General features: G+C 43.5%; 1 protein-coding gene across 4 annotated transcripts; it reads left to right on the forward strand.

The window, feature by feature from the left end:
• Nucleotides 1–998: 998 nt before the first annotated feature.
• UBE2J2 (ubiquitin conjugating enzyme E2 J2) lies at nucleotides 999–16022 on the forward strand. 4 transcript variants are annotated; one of them, XM_080920933.1, is made up of 8 exons: nucleotides 999–1301; nucleotides 3221–3383; nucleotides 5863–5993; nucleotides 8391–8431; nucleotides 11922–12024; nucleotides 12110–12248; nucleotides 13089–13169; nucleotides 13874–16021. In XM_080920933.1, the coding sequence occupies exons 2-8, from the start codon at nucleotides 3348–3350 to the stop codon at nucleotides 14156–14158; spliced, it is 816 nt and encodes a 271-aa protein (XP_080777059.1). In that variant the 5' UTR covers nucleotides 999–1301; nucleotides 3221–3347; the 3' UTR covers nucleotides 14159–16021. The 4 variants fall into 4 exon arrangements, with proteins under 4 accessions (XP_080777059.1, XP_080777060.1, XP_080777061.1 ...); XM_080920934.1 differs by having other exon boundaries at nucleotides 999–1151; XM_080920935.1 differs by lacking the exon at nucleotides 3221–3383 and having other exon boundaries at nucleotides 13874–16022.
• The last annotated feature ends 54 nt before the right edge of the window (nucleotides 16023–16076 follow it).

The following is a 16076-nucleotide window of genomic DNA, read 5'->3' on the forward strand; positions in this document are numbered from 1 at the left end:
TGTGTGTGTGTGTGTGTGTGTGTGATTTATCTCACCAACATGAGAACAAACTTTAGCATTCCAGGAATACATCAGTGAGGCAGGAGTGTGTGAATGGAAAACTGGAGCAGTCTGGATATCTATCAGCCTCCTCAGCCCAGATTCTCCAGCTGTCAGGGTCCAAACTAGTATTCAAAACATCCCTACTGGCAGCCTCCTGTTTCAGCACAAGCCAGATAGTCTGGCCAAATGACCAAGCTGTACCGCCTCCCCTCCCCAGGGCCAGGAAGGAGGTTGAGGGAGAGGGAAAACCCGTCTTAGAGCAATGTCCTCGAGCATAATGATGGTATTCAGGAAGGAACTGAGTGGAAAACTTGGTTCGGAAACACAGGAACTATTTTTATAAGGACGGCTGCCCCCAGGGCTTGGGGGCTGTTGCGGGTTTGGAGTGCGGCATACGCCTATGCTCATCAATTGCGCTGTACAGAGGGGTCTTCGTGGCTAGAGGGGCAGCGAGGGAGGGTTGAGTGAAACCCCAGGACCGGAGTTTAACTGCGTAAAGAGCAGAGAAGAGTGAATCCTGGGCCAGAAAGTGGCCGGTGGTCCTAATCCGTGGTGAACCCATGGGTCATATTTTCTCTGGGCCTGTCCTCCCAGACTGGCCCGAGATTTGGGGTCCGGAGCACTGCAGGATTTTTGCAGCCACTTACTAGTTCCTGGAGTGCCGGCCGGACAGTATTAAGTCTCGGGAGCGTCTTGGAGGGATGAGGCAATACTAGCTCAGTTCCCTGAAACAGGAGCCACAAAGCTCCCGGAGCTATTCTCCAGTGCGCACGCGTCAGCAACCCTTTGCGCAGTAGCGGGACGCAACTATAGCCTTAAATCCCAGACTAACCCGATACACCTAGGAACTGACAGTGGAGCCCGCCACCAAGCTGTCTGGAGAAGTGCTTCCACCAGCAAACAGCGTACCGGAAGCGGAAGCGGGCCTAAGCCGACCCTTGAGCGGCCATCTTGGAAGCTGAGCGGCTGTAGCAGGGGAGAGGCTGCGGCGGGTGCGGTGGGGCTAAGTCCCAGAGCGGGTGCGGCTCACGGCGCGGGGCCCACTCTTCCGCACCCTGCTCTGGCCTCGGCCACGGCTAACCTGAACGCTGCAGCGGCCTCAGGGAGAGGTGAGCGCTCGCGGGCAGCGCGGGGCCTTGGGCCGCTCGTTCGCCCCGCCGGAGCCGGCTGCAGCGGCGGGCGGGGACTCCACACGTCGGGTCCTGTTCGTTACGTCGCCGGCTGTGCCCGGACCCCGAGCGTCCCTGCGCGGACCCGAGGTCGGTTACCGAGGGCGCTTGGGGTTCCTGGCTGTGGTTGGTCCATCGGGCAGGTTAGGGATTTGGTTTGCTACGCGGCAGAATCTCCCACGAAGAGGCCTTTTGGTTGGTGCACTTGAAGTACTTTGAGGAGGAGCCAGGCTTGATCTTTAAAAACGTATCCCGTGAGTTTGTGTTGTGCGGTGGTAGCCGTTGAGTGTTTCCTTTCATCTTGAACAGTTAGAATCTCAGACTGCTTAATAAACCTCAACAGGAACGAGTATGTCCACAGTTATGCCCTTGAGGGTAATATAACAAAACCTTTGGCAGTAAGAGTGGGACGTGGGCCTGGAACAAGACCTTGCCCGTTTCGGGGGTCCGGGTGAGGACGGTCGATGCTTACTGTTCACCTTTGCTTATGCGGACTCTCAGCCAATGACCTCACTTCCTTTTTAGTGTACATCACTTAGGTGTATGTTTAACCTAAGTCAAGTTGTCAACATTTTATCAGATCCAGATAGACCGACTAGGAAGAGATAAGGTTACACAGTCCATTGTAAGTTCACAAGTGCATAAGCATATACCTTTTTGTAAGTAGTGGTACAAGGCTTTATTCGTGCCAGGTGTGTGTAATGGTAATGTAGCTTTAGGAAGAAAAAGAAATTTTAGGATTTTATTTAATTAGAAAACCCTGCGTATGTATGATCCTCAGCCAGAGATAGGTCAAGGTCCTAGAACTTGAAGTCATTACTCTACACATCATGGTCTCCCTGTACTCAGTGTCAGTTCAGTTATCACATGTGTGTAAGAAAGTGGTGTTGTGGCTGTTTTTATGAGCCTCTGGCCTCCTCCAGCCAATGAAGTAATCCTAGAGAAGGTAATACTCCCTGAAAATCCTGGCCTTTTGTGTGTCATGTACCCTTCTGATTAGCCAGGCCAAGGTCTTATTCCACACCTAACCTAACCTGTGTGTCCAAAAGAAAAAAGAACTACCACCTTGGCACAGTGATGAGGGACTGAAAAAAGACTGTTAACCCTGCTGGTGACTGGCTGCTTCCTGTCACCTTCCATCCCCTAGGAGAGCCATGAAAAATATTGCTGTTCTGCCTGAGGTAAAGGAGGAGCAGTTAGGGCAACAGAATCATAAGTATGAATTTATGAATTAGAAGGATGATTTTATGAATCATAAATATGATTTTATGTGCTTAACAGCAAGTTTGAGTCTGGAGATGCAGCTTAGTGATAAAGTTTAATTTCCAGTGCTGAAAGGAAAAACAAGTTAATTGGATGCCTTTAATATCAGTACTTGGGAGGCAGAGGCAGAGGCAGGAGGATCTTTGAGTTTAAAGTCAGCCTGGTCTACACAGTGAATTCCAGGATAGCCAGAGCTATGCAGTGAGACCTTGTCTCAAATAAAAAAGGTAGTTTCTCTATGTAACCCTGGCTCTCCTGGACCTCACACCTGTCTCTGCCTCCTAAATGCCAGGATTAAAGGTGTATTATTCCACTACACTAAGCTATTTTTTTTAAGACAGGAAGATGTATGATATTCCTGGCTATCAGGCTGTATAGCCTAGGATGGCTTTGAGTTTATAATCTGCTTCTACCTGCTGGGATTATAGATAAACACCAACCATGCTTTACTTAGGTGGTGCCAGGGATTAAACCCAGGTCTTCATGCATTTCAGGCAAGCACTTGACCAGCTGTGTCACATTTATAACCTGGCACAACTAACTGCTGGCTTCCTGTGTACATCCACTGACTTTGATTATGCATCCAATCTGGTCACTTAGCTGAATCAAATACTGTTGTGTTGGAATTACTCAATGAAGTTACTTTTTACATGTTTGGAGTATTCACTTCAGGGGTGAACATAAGAGAAAGAAAAGGCTTGTAGTTTTGCTTGTGGATCATTGGATATTGCTTTGTTTCTTACTAGGTGCTGGGCAAGTTGAGCTCTCTGGCCCACATGGCATCTGAAGCTAAGAACTTGGGGACAATGCTTTCTGGAAGCATTTCTTGGCCATGCTGGACTGTAACCTTGTTCCTGGTGTGAGCATTCTTGGATGCATCAGGCAAAAGCCCTTGATTCTGCCAGAAAGGTTTTTGTGCACTACACTCTTAGACCATGGGGGGGGTGGTGGGGCTGTGGGTGGTGTGGTGGTTGGTGGTGGTGGTGGTGGTGCGGTTGTGAGGTTGTAAAGGATAGGAAAGGAGGCATTTGAATAGGGAAATCAGAGAGGCTCTTGATGGATATAGCTCAGAATAGGTAGGGAAGGATGTAGGTGTATTTTCCACCAGTCCAAATTGGACTGGGAAGGTTGGGTTTTGTTAGGTGCTTTGAAAACTAGGTCTAGGTGGGTTTATTTTTTTAAGGGTTTGGCAGAAAAACTGTTGCCATTTATCTGCTGTCTTTGTTGGGGAGTAGATGGTAAAGTGCATTGATATTAGTGTGCAAGAAGAACTGAAGTGTGAGGAGCTTGGAGGGTCTTGTAGTTGACAGGAAAGCTTGTGTTCTTATGGTTATTGGGATGAAAGGACATGAATAAGTCATTGGGACTCTTTCAAACATTCCCTCCCCTGTTGAGAGGCCACATGGGCACCTTTGCTGAGACTGTCCATGAGGGATTGTGGTAGATAACCCTAACCAAGCCATTCCCTCTGTAAGCCCTGAGGGTACAGAGTAAGCACATACCTTGCAAGCCCTGGTAGTCATGAGATATCAGTATTGGTGGAGGAGGCAGATACAGCAGTCTGTGGTGATGGTGTCTACTAAGAAAAGTTAAATGTTGTTAACTCTCAAATAATATGTATAAGCAAATATTGAAGAAAGTGAAAGAACATATGGCTATTTGCTGGGAATAATTCATACAAAGGCTAGGTTTATCTAGCTGGGAGATCATTAGCTGTTATTGATGCTTGATGTTGTCTAGAGTCATGGTTAAAATGATCAGACAGCACTGTGTGAGACAAGTTAGGATAGGCTGACCTGGTGATGGTGGGAGGAGGCGCAATGGAGAAGTCTGGGCGTCCAGTGTCACAAAATAAAGCTATCAGTGTCTGCCCATGTCCAACTGCTCTGTTATAGCCAAGCTCATCTATTTTTTATTTAAATTTAAAATAAATATATTTATTTTGGCAGTGGGAGGTATATGCCAACGCACATGCATAGAAGTCAGAGAAAAGCTTGTAATGACAGCTTTCCTTCTGCCATATAGATCCTGGGAACTGAATTCAGGTCATCAAACTTGGCAACAAGTGTCTTTACCCACTGGACCATCTCACCAGCCTATTGTCTTTTTTCTAATTTGTATATCCCCAAATGTCCCCATCAGTCATTTTAGACTAGTAGTGTTCACACTTGTAGAATTGTGTGTGTGTGTGTGTGTGTGTGTGTGTGTGTGTGTGTGTTTCTGTCTTAAACTATGAGGAAAGAGAACAAATAGGAGCTCTTCTGATTCTGGCCTAGTCCCTTCACACTGTCTTTGCCTCATCTTCTGGGGTAGAGCTGAGGGGTCTGAGTTTGTCTCTATCTCACTATGTAGACTGGGCTGGCCTCAAACTCAGATATGCCTGCCTTTGCCTTCCATGCTTTACGATTAAAGATGTACACTGCCACATCTAGGTGGTCTCTTCAACAATTTTTGAGTTTTATTTATTTATTGTTTGTGGATGCACGTGTTCATGTCTGTGGACACATGTGTGAAGGTCAGAGGACAACTTGCAGCACTTATTTCTTTTCCTTCTGCTATGTGGGTTCCGTGGAACAAGCTACTTTCATCAGTCTTGCCTGGCAAGCACTTGGACTTATTTCCTGGGATACCTTCAAAGCTGCAGTCCCTTCTTTTTAGCATTTTCATGGTTTCCCTCCCTGTATATATTCTTCACTGCTGCCCTATGTTGAGACTCCAGAGTGACCTTCTTAATAGAACGTCCTAAGTACTTTAAGGCTGGTGCCTAAAACTCTTGAGATTCTGGAAGTTTGGCCTTGTCTCTCTGGCTACTCTTGTCTTTATGTCCTTTATTGTGTTTGAACTCCTACTTTACATGTGATTAAAACATGCCTTCTCTGCCTAGTCCATGTATCTAGATCTCTGAAAGTTCTTATTATTTAATTTCTTTAGCCTCACATTGTCTCTGCCCCCACCATTGTTACTTGTGACCAATGATAAATGTATAACAGGGCCAGAAGGGCCAGTGGTATTCACTAATTTTCTGCATGAAATGTCCATCATTGAGGTGTTGCTGATCTTTGGAGCTTGTGCAAGCTGGCTTTAGTATGCCTACCCAGGTCCCACTTGAATGAAATGTCCCATGTAAATTCTTGGAGGACTGTAATGTAGTTTCATGGTTCTTTCTACCTTGCATCTGTGTTAGATGCTTGGTATCGTGTTACATAAATGAAAGTGGTGGTGGTGGTAGGGGCATTTAGACAAAGAACTGAGGGAAGGACTTGATGGTGGGTTGGCTGCAGAAAGGGAAGCAGAGGTCATCTCAGTTGTTTATAGTAAGGAAACCATGTGTCTGTTTTGTTCTTTGTAAATAGAGATGCCCTTTTTTTCTTTTTTCTTTTTTAAATAGATGAGCAATAACAGCAATAAGAGAGCTCCAACAACAGCAACACAAAGGTTGAGACAGGACTACCTTCGAATTAAGAAAGATCCAGTGCCTTACATCTGTGCGGAGCCCCTCCCTTCAAATATTCTCGAATGGTAAGACTACATTCCTGCTCACCCTGCACTGTAGTCACTCTTGCAGGTTCTATAGTGGCAGATTCAGTCTGGTAACTCCTCAGCTGTGGATGGATACTTGAAAGGCCTGTCAATACCTTGGGCTTTGCAATGAATGTCATGTCAAGAATATTAGAGAGTCTTGCTTGACTTAGGTTAGTGCTAAAAGGAGAAATCTTCTACTCTGGAGTAGTACTTATTGTAGGCTTTGGGTATATAAATCTCTCAGATGATGCTCAGGTACATTAGGGTTAGGCTGCGTTTTGCTTTTTGACACTGGGAATTAGCTGTCTAACCTGGGAACATCAGTAACAACATTGACATTAACCCTTGACTCTGGTCTAGGCTGAGTGCTCCTAACTCTTGAGCTAACAGTGATAGAGCTTGTGGAAAACATTTGGTGCATGGTAGTTCTTTTGGTCCATTAAAAATGTAAAGTCTCAGGCATGGTGGCACACATTAATCCCAGGACTTGGGAGGCAGGTAGATCTCTGAATCTCTGAGTTTGAGGCTAGCCTGGCCTACAGAGTAAGTTCTAGGACAGCTGGAGCAACACAGAAACCTTGTCTTGAAAAACCAAAACAAAACAAAAAGGGTAGAGAGTCAAGAGATTTTATGTTCTCCGTAGAGATACTCATTACCAGCTTTGAGAAATGCAGTACAAGATTTGACTCACCAGAAAGAATTTCTTACTGGGTGTGGCACATATCTTTAATCTCAGCATTTAGATGGCAGAGACCAGTAGATCTCTTGAGTTCTGGGCCAGCCAATACTGTGTAGTGAGGTCCTATTTTTTGTTTGTTTGCTTGTTTGATTTTAAGAAGATATTTCTCTTGCTTTGATGGATTTGATCTTTTTAAAAAATGCTTTAATACTTTTAGAATTTTCCAAATCCAGAGGAAAAAGTTTTTCTGATTTAAAAAGAAATATTTTGCAGTTTGGATGTTATTGATAGAGAAAATGCGGGAGGGACCTTTTCAGTGGCATTAGAACTAACCTTGTTCCAAAGATGAAAATTATTAGATATGTGCCACACCCTAGGAGATAGTTGGCTGATATGGGGACAAGTTTCATTGATGGGTTACTGTTACCTGGTTTGTGGTAATGAAACCTTTTTTTAAAACTGTATTTATTTAATGTACATGAGTACGCTGTCGCTGTCTTCAGACACACCACAAGAGGGCATCAGATCCCATTACAGATGGTTGTGAGCCACCATGTGGTTTCTAGGAAACTCAGGACCTTTGGGAGAGTAGTCAGTGCTCTTAACTGCTGAGCCATCTCTCCAACCCAGGAATATCTTTGTTGTATGTAGAATACCTCTTTATGTGCTGGTTATAGGTCTCTTAAGTCCAGCCTTCAATTTGATTATGTGCTAGGAAGGACTTGCTTGAGATTTAAATTAAATCAATTTTTTATTGCACTTATTGTGTTTATGGGGTGGGCACATGTGTGCCAACACATGCGGGGAGGTCAGAGAATGGTTTGGGGAGTCGGTTCTCTTGTTCTACCTTATAGGATTCTGGGAATTAAACTCAGGTCATCAGATTGGCAGTATGTGCCTTTACCCACTAATCCATCTCAGCAACTCTCACTTAAGATTTGCTAGAATGAACAGATCAAAAAAGCAACAAAGGGAAAGAGTTATGTGGGGGGAAGTTCATAGGAGTGCAGACAGAAGCATTTGGATTTCTGACCCTGGGCATTTGCTTAAAGCATACTTAGCTCCCCAAAACTAAGCTTGGACAGCACATGTGATATGTCACTGAAGAGGGTCATTAGGCACTTACTGTTCAGGTTTGTAACTTTGGTTTTTCACTCTAGCCTCTTTGTTCCCAGAAAAAATGAATCTGAAATTGAACTATTATTGAATAAATGGCTAGACCGATTACTAGCTAACTAGCTCATATCTTAGTAACCCAGTTTATTCTAGTCTAAGTTCTATAGGTTAGATACTTACTTTTACTTCTCAGGTTTATGTATCTGTCTCCTCCAGTATTAGGGCGAATTTACCTTGCCTGTCTCTTTCCCAGGATTTCCCTCCTTTGGGAACTCTCACCTATTTCCTGCTTCAGTCCATTGGCCATGGACTTTTTTTTTTTTTTTTTTTTTTTTTAATTGACCAGTGATGCTTCCACACAGCATATAAAGATTCTCTCTACACAGGTTCTGTTTGAGTGGCCATTAGTGTGTGCCACTCACTAAAACACCAAATCCTAGGAGAGGGATTCAGCATGAGCTATGATGTGTTTGTCCTCTTTTTATTAGGATTGTGGGCATTGCCCCCAAACTGCAATGTCAGGTCTTTTGTGAGAATTCTGTACTTTTAGAGAATTTATGGTACACAAATCAAGTAATTTGCTTCTCTCTCTGTGTTAGGCATTATGTTGTCCGAGGCCCTGAGATGACTCCTTATGAAGGTTAGTAGAAAATATCAATCATTTCCTTCAATGTAAATGACAGCCTATTTTGGTTATGTAGTCGTTAAATTATATTTACTTGAATCTCATCCTCTTAAGTCCTAGAAATGTTTGCTTGTTTTGGTTTTGTTAGACTGTTTGTAACCATCTGCATTTCACCAGCCTCTTATGTTGGTTAGAAATGGAGAAAGATTTTTTTTTTAATGAATATGGGTATTTGCTTGTGTATCATGTGTGTGCCTGGAACCCATAGAAAAGGGGGTCAGTTTCTGGAGTGCTAGATGATTGTGATCCACTATGTAGTTGCTGGGAATTGAACCTAGGTCCTTTTGCAAGAAGAGAGTGCTCTTAATTGCTGTGCCATCTCTCCAGCCCAGAGAAAAACGGATTGGAATAGACATCCTTCTGTTTCCAAGGCCAAACCCCACCAAAGAAATTTTTTTCTACATACTTTTTAATGTCAGAGTAGACTTTGAGCTAAACAGAGGCATGTGAGGCTTAGGATGGTCCTAAGAGTCTTTATAGGACCTATCAGGGCCTTACTTCTCTTTGTTGCTTTCTAATGTTGACTTGGTGGCCTGATCCCTCAGGTTATCAGATACCACTAGAGTCCTCAGTGATTTTGACAGATCAGTCCTTGAAACTGTCAGCCAACAGATTTCTAGGGTCTTATGGCAAGATTGACGTCTCAAGTCAAGCCCAGGGTGGAGTGCTGACCAGATGGGTATTACCTCTGCTTCTAACCATCAGACCTAACTTCAGATGGCAAAAGCAGTAGGCCTTCACCTAGTGGAAATCTTGTAGAACACTGAAATCCGGGTCTGTGAGGCTCTGGGTTACATTCTTAGCACAAACAAAAAGAAAAAAAATAAACCTATTGTTTGGAACATTTGATTGAGTGCTTGGGTGGTGGTTGAGAATAAAAAGGGTAAACTCTTTCAGGTTAGTTCTTTAACAGGTTTTTCTTTGGACCAGGAACCCAAGTTTTGGGGTAATTTGTTTTGGAGAATGAGTCTGCAGGGAGTATGGGGGAGATCTTCGTGTGCATCTCATGATGATGGTGCTGACACCTGAATTTGCCTGTGCCCCATAGCAGCAGGGTGTGGGTGAAGTGAGGAAGGCATACAGGCTATGAGTTTCTAGGAGTCCTTGAAATTCCTTTTGGTCAGTCTCTAAGAGACAGATGGGCTTCCAAATAGTTGGTAAAAAAATAAATAAATAAAACGCTTTTGTGTTTGATATGCATGCATATATAGAAATGAGTCATGGTTATCTCTAGTGGGATACTATGGTTATTACTTTGAGTTTTGAAATTATTTTGGGTTTTGTTTTTAATTTTTAAATATGTTTCAGTATGTGTGTATGCACACATAAGTATATGTATGTGGCACTGTTTATATACAGGAGCTCATAGAGGTCAGTAGAAGTGTTGGATTCTCTGTAACTAGAGTTATAGACGGTTTTTAATAGGTATATAACCAAACCCAGGTCCTTTGCAAAAGCAGTAGGTACTTTTAACTGCTGAACCATCTCTAGCCTGCTTTTAAATTTTAAACTAAATAGCATTTAAACACTATGTGACAAGATCTCTTGTAGCACCAGATCAACCAAGGTTTGCTGATGTGGGAATGGGCTAGAGAGAGTAGCTCAAATCTGTATTAGCAGAAAGCCTTGGCAATTACCAGATCTTGCCAACTCAACCCTGGCCTATTTCCTAGTCTTTAGCTCTAGTGTCTTAGCTGTCAATGCTGGTAACCCCTATTTTTCCATCTTTTTATCCTCTTCTGTATCATATGTAGGTATGGTCCCTCAAGGCTGCCAGTTTACAGAACCTCTTTTCTGCATCTCCTCAGCTGTCCTTTCTCAATGGGACTTATCTTTGGTAGGAGTATAAGGAATCCTTGTCTTGGTCAAGAGCTTTGATCAGTCCTCAGTTTCTTGTCCTCCGGTATGTGTTGCTGTTGATAACTGCTTTTCTGATGTGCTCTTTATTCTTAGTTTTTGAGCTATTCTGTCTCTTCCTCCTTGTCTTCCTAGTGGCTCCTCTGCAACTCCACATTTTTGTCCTGAGTTCTATGGCAGTCCTATACCTAGTGCTCTTGGACATACCCATCCCAAGAATATAAAATTGACATCCTATGGAAAATTTGTTAAAAATTTACCACAAATTGTGGAGTTAATGTGATCCTATTCATGTTTTAGGAATGTTAAAGGCTTACTCTAAATTTTACAGGAATGGACAAAGGACCTAAAGTAGATTTTAAAAAAAAATGCATCTATGGTTTTGTGTTCTCTGGGTTTCTGTTTCTAGACTTGGGCCATGGCTATGCTTGTGGCCCCTCCCTCATAGATTCTTTGTGCTCTTCTTGGGTAGGCTTGTAGAGGTCCTTTTACTGACTGTCCCATGGCAAGAATGGCCAGTCGTGATTTGATTTCTGCGTGGAGGGTCTGTTTTGCTGTGATCATTTGTTGAAAATATTCCTTATGCTTTCAAGGTGAGACCTTTGGCTACTCATAAACACTGGGTATTCTTTGTAATTTAACCTGTGTCTTAAGTTAGGGATATATATCTCAGTGGTAGACTTCTTGCCTTAGCATGTGCAAAAGGCTCTAGGTCTAATCACCAGCATAACCTATCAGAAAATAAAAAATGTGTATTTATACACAAAGCATCACGTGTGTGGAAGCTAGAAAAGGGTGTAAGGTCTCTCTTCCATTTGAGACAGGGTCTCCCTGACCCTAGAATTCTAGTTTTTCTGCTAGACTAGTAGCCAACTAGCCCCAGCAACCTTCATTGCTGGAGTTGCAGGCATACATGAAACTATACCATCTTGTTTTGTGGGTTCTAGAATGAAAACTCTGATCTTAATACTTGCATAGCTGGTTCTTAATTTCTGATTCATCTCTTCAATCTTCATTTGTGTTCTGTGAGCAGTTATCTGATGTCCAGTGGCTTGTTGTTTCCTTATCTAATTTGCACTATGATATATGTTGTGTATATGTCACCAAGCTCACACCTGACATCTGTTCTTGTGGTCCTTTTCTCTGAAATGCAAGTGGTGCTTCTCACTTTTCACTCTTGGAGACAAATGCCAGTGCTAGGGACCAAGTGAAGTGGTGGAGAAGGCAGGGACCTGTAGCAAGTTGTCTTCTGATGACTCAGTTCTCAGTAAGGGAAGAACATGAAGAGCTATATTTGCTCTACAGCTGTAGTGGGACAAGTGATAGTTATAGACTCCTTGGGTATAGGTGTAATAGATGAAGAGTTAGATATTGGGGACAGGCTGGACAATATGTGTTGGACAATAGCATAAGCCCTGGAGAATAAAGTCAGTAGTTGGTTGAGCCTGTAAGTCAGCATAGGAAGAGGGTAGTGAGAGACTATGGGCTTAGGATACCAGCTAGAAACTGGGTAAGGTTGGTGGGAGTTGAGAAACAGTTGTACTGGATATTGACAAGGCTAATACATTTTATTTTTCTTTTGGTATAGGTGGCTATTATCATGGAAAACTAATTTTTCCCAGAGAATTTCCATTTAAGCCTCCTAGTATTTACATGATAACCCCCAATGGAAGATTTAAGTGCAACACAAGGTAAGCTTCCTGGTGATGCAATGCTTTGAGCTGTCTGTGCTCATGGGAAATGTGCATTCTTGCTTACAAAATCACTTTCTTTCAGGCTGTGTCTCTCCATCACAGATTTCCACCCAGATACATGGAATCCAGCGTGGTCTGTCTCCACCATTCTAACGGGGCTCCTGAGCTTTATGGTGGAGAAAGGCCCCACCCTGGGGAGCATAGAGACGTCGGACTTCACGGTGAGGTGTGGCAGCGCCTCGCCCGGGGCCTTGTGGCACTGTGGCCTTTAACCTTTCATCCTGGGTGGATTCTGTCCTAAGACATGGGACAGTTTTCTCTTGAGCAGGTGGAGGCTATATTGGCCTTTTACCAACCAGTTCCCTGTTCCTGGGCACATTGTAGAAATATTTCTGCTTTGGCTGCCTCAGACCATTGCTCTTGGCCTCATCTGTGTCCAACTCTGCTTTTGTTTTTTTGCTAAGCATCACTGATACTCCTGTACTCCTCAGGAGACTTTGTAAGGCTTGATGAGGGGACATAGAACACTGCTTCTTTTATTTCTCTAATGTTTAATGTTAACTGATAAGAAAATATCAGTAGCCTTCATAAGTAAATAGCCTTCATAAGACTAATTTTTGGGAAAAGAAGTATTTTTAAGTGTTTTCTATAAATATTGACTACATGAGTCTGTTTTGAGATTTTGTTTTGCTTCAAAATTAGGCTGTTAGGATCTCATTATTAGCATAGGGTGTCTGTAGAACAGGCTGGCATTGAATCTGTAGTGATTCTCTTACCTCACCCTCCTACATGCTGGGGTTACAGGTGTGTACCACCACATCCAGCTCTTTAGATTTTTTTTTTTTTTTTAAAGTAAAGTTAGCTGGGCAATGCTGGCTTTAATCTCAGCACCCAGGAGACAGAGGCAGGTGGATCTCTGAGTTTGACGACAGCCTGGTCTACAGAGTGTGTTCCAGGACAGCCAGGACTATATACAGACAAATTCTGTCTGAAAAAACAAGCAAAACAAATTAAAATTAGCTTTGTGGCTGATAATTCCCTTTTTTTTTTTTTCTTCCTAGAAAAAACAGCTGGCAGCACAGAGTCTAGTGTTTAATTTAAAAGATAAAGTCTTTTGTGAATTATTTCCTGAAGTTGTGGAGGTAAGAAAGCAAAAGTTGGAACTTAGTTTTGTCTTCCTTTATGTTAAAAAACACTTCCAGTTTTGATTGTTTCCAAAGAGAAACTGTTTCTGTGTCTACTGCTGTGTTCCTGTAAGTGTTGTAGAGGGATTGTAGGTGCTCCTGGTTGCTGTAGGACATAGAGGGGTCTGTGCTGGGCATGCCTCCAGATGTGCACACTATTGAAAGACAGAACTAGCTCTTCTCCAGGACCCTACAGTGCAGGAAAGACAGAGCCTAGGGCTGGGGGAAGACTCTGAGGAACATATACAAGTGTTAAGGACTGAGTCGGTTCCCACAGAGGTATGAAGCTTGCTAATCAGTGGCCATCCCTCAAGGGATCCACTATCAGTGGCCAGGAGGTATATCAGTTGCCTCCTACAACTGCTGGGCATGTACTGTGTCACAAGTGTTCTCTGGTCTGGGCTGGACAGTGGTGTAATCCTTGATTGCTCATCATTACTCAGCATTGCTGCCACTTGGCTCAGGCACAAAATAGTAATTTTAATACCTTGCTTGGTTTCTTTACCTGTAAAATGGGATGAAAGGCTATTTTCAGATTAGGATGTCATACAGAGGAATGGAGAAATATGTTCTGGGTGGTAGATCTGAGCTTATAAAAACTTGAGTTCTGCTCCTAAATGAACAGGTTAAGACAACTGAGGGTTTTTGTGTTTTTCTCTCAGGAAATTAAACAGAAACAGAAAGCACAAGATGAACTAAGTAACAGGCCCCAGAATCTTCCTTTGCCAGACGTGGTTCCTGATGGGGAGATGCACCGTGGCCAGAATGGGATCCAGCTCCTCAATGGGCATGCACCTGCTGCTGGCCCAAACCTTGCTGGGCTCCCACAGGCCAACAGGCATCACGGACTCCTGGGCGGCGCTTTGGCGAACTTGTTTGTTATAGTTGGGTTTGCGGCCTTTGCCTATACAGTCAAGTACGTGCTGAGAAGCATAGCACAGGAGTGAGGTTCACAAGCCACAACCTACAGTTGCTGCTGAGGGACACAGGGGCCAGAGCTTGATGCAGGCGTAATGGACAATGCTGCTGAGCACAGGGTGGCCTGCCGGACTCCTGGGCTTCACTTTTTAAAAACCTTAAAAAGAAAGCAAAAACCAAAATGTGATCTGGAGGAGATTGGAGGTTCTTAACTTCCACTTGAGGTTGATGTGGACTGTGCCACTCATGCTTTGGTTTTATTGCTTATCTCCTGTGTTGTCTTTTGAACCTGTTTTGTTTGTTTTGTTTTGTTTTGTTTTTCATCTTATTAGATTTGGTCACTTAAAAATATAAAACTTTAATGCCTATCAAATACTCTGCGTGTGTTCTTAGTGGAGGAGCTGAAGGCCTCCTGGTGGGGCTAGTGCTGCAAATCTCCAGTGGGGCTAAGTGGTCTGGCTGGTAGTGGCTGTAGGTGGGAGGGTCTAGGAGAGAACTGGTTTGGTCTCATTGTAAAACTTATAAGAGAGAAAGGACCCACACAAAGTGCTAGTTCTGTTTTCTGTTAAGGCAGAAGAATCAACTTGTTCTCTGACCACAAAGTGTTACACTTAGAACAGTGGCTGAGGACTGCAGTGAAGGCTTGGATGTTGGCTCAGTTCTCTGTTCTTTCAGCTCCTTTGAGTGACTGAAAAGGCCAGAAGCCAACCTCCTATGTTGGCAGACAGTGGAGAATTCAAGACTCAGTGAACTGGGTCTATGAATTTTGATGCTTCTCCAAGTTCTTTCATTTATCTCAAGGTAGACTACACCATCCTTTCCAGGTGACCTATGTTAGATGTTGATCTCTATAGATCATGGAAAGGGAAACTGCCCAGAAAACACACCAGATTTAAGTAAGCTGGTAAGCTTTCAGCTTTTAGTCACTTGCCTCCCTTATGGCTCTCCTCTCTTTGGTATTGTGCTTAATGTATCTGCAGTTGTTATTTGGGAGAGCTGGTATTTGTAAGGCACCAGGTAGAGTTGGTGACATTGTTTGTATTGGGCATCAGTCATCACCAGGAGCTCCAAAAAGGTTTCTAAGCCCACCTCCTTTCAGGGGTCAATGGTAAAGCTGAAGTGCACTCATGTGATCATCTTTAATTTAGCTCTGTAATTTATAACTCTCTCCTGAAATGTGAATAATGTAGCTGTCCTGAAAATTCTTTAGTTATACCTTTGTTCTTAATTCCACGTTGTGTTAATGTTCCTTCCCTGGTAGGGTCATTCCCAAGGGTCATGCCTGAATCGAGGGGAGATTATGATGCTGATTTCAAAAGGTGGATTGACAACCTATGGCTGGACCTGTGCAGCCTTTGGCTAACGGCTGAGAGGTGTCTATGCATGGTTGTAATGGGTGGAACTCTAAAGACATTAGTTCCTGGAGTTCTCCGTTGCATTTAGGTAACTTCAGTATCAGTTCCCAATTCTTGTTTTCTGAAGTTCTTGTAAGACAGAAAATTATCAAATCTAATTCTCTGAACTTTCAGCTTCCCCCATCCCCTACACACACTTTTGTGGGAGTTTGGGGGTTTCAAGACCGGGTTTCTCTGTGTATCCCTGGCTGTCCTGGAACTCAATTTATAGATCAGGCTGGCTTCCATCTCAGATCATGCCTTTGCCCTTCAAGAGCTAGAGTCCAAGGTATGGGCCTCCACTGTTCAGCTGAAATCTCAACTTTTAACAACACAGAATGAAAGAGAAAAATCTTAGAAAGTGCTTGTTCTCAGGGTAGGAGTAAAAAGCGGCCCGTTCTTTGACCACAAGGTGTCGCACTTGGTGTATGACTGAAGAGTGCTGTGAAGGCTTGGCAGGTTAGCCCCAACACTCCTCCCCTCTTACCCTACAGTATTCACAGTGTGTTGCGTGCGGTGACCCCAAATAAAAGGTGACCTTTTTTCCCCATTG

The sequence above is a fragment of the Micromys minutus genome (assembly GCF_963924665.1).
Source record: "Micromys minutus genome assembly, chromosome: 9".
In the NCBI taxonomy this organism is placed as follows: Eukaryota; Metazoa; Chordata; class Mammalia; order Rodentia; family Muridae; genus Micromys; species Micromys minutus.

Bases quoted from the DNA above. Each gene is read 5' to 3' on its own strand.
- UBE2J2 (XM_080920933.1), top strand. From the start codon at position 3,348: ATGCATCAGGCAAAAGCCCTTGATTCTGCCAGAAAG. The intron at 5,994-8,390 runs GTAAGACTACAT...TCTCTGTGTTAG, and splicing joins CCTTCAAATATTCTCGAATG to GCATTATGTTGTCCGAGGCC. The intron at 13,170-13,873 runs GTAAGAAAGCAA...TTTTTCTCTCAG, and splicing joins TATTTCCTGAAGTTGTGGAG to GAAATTAAACAGAAACAGAA.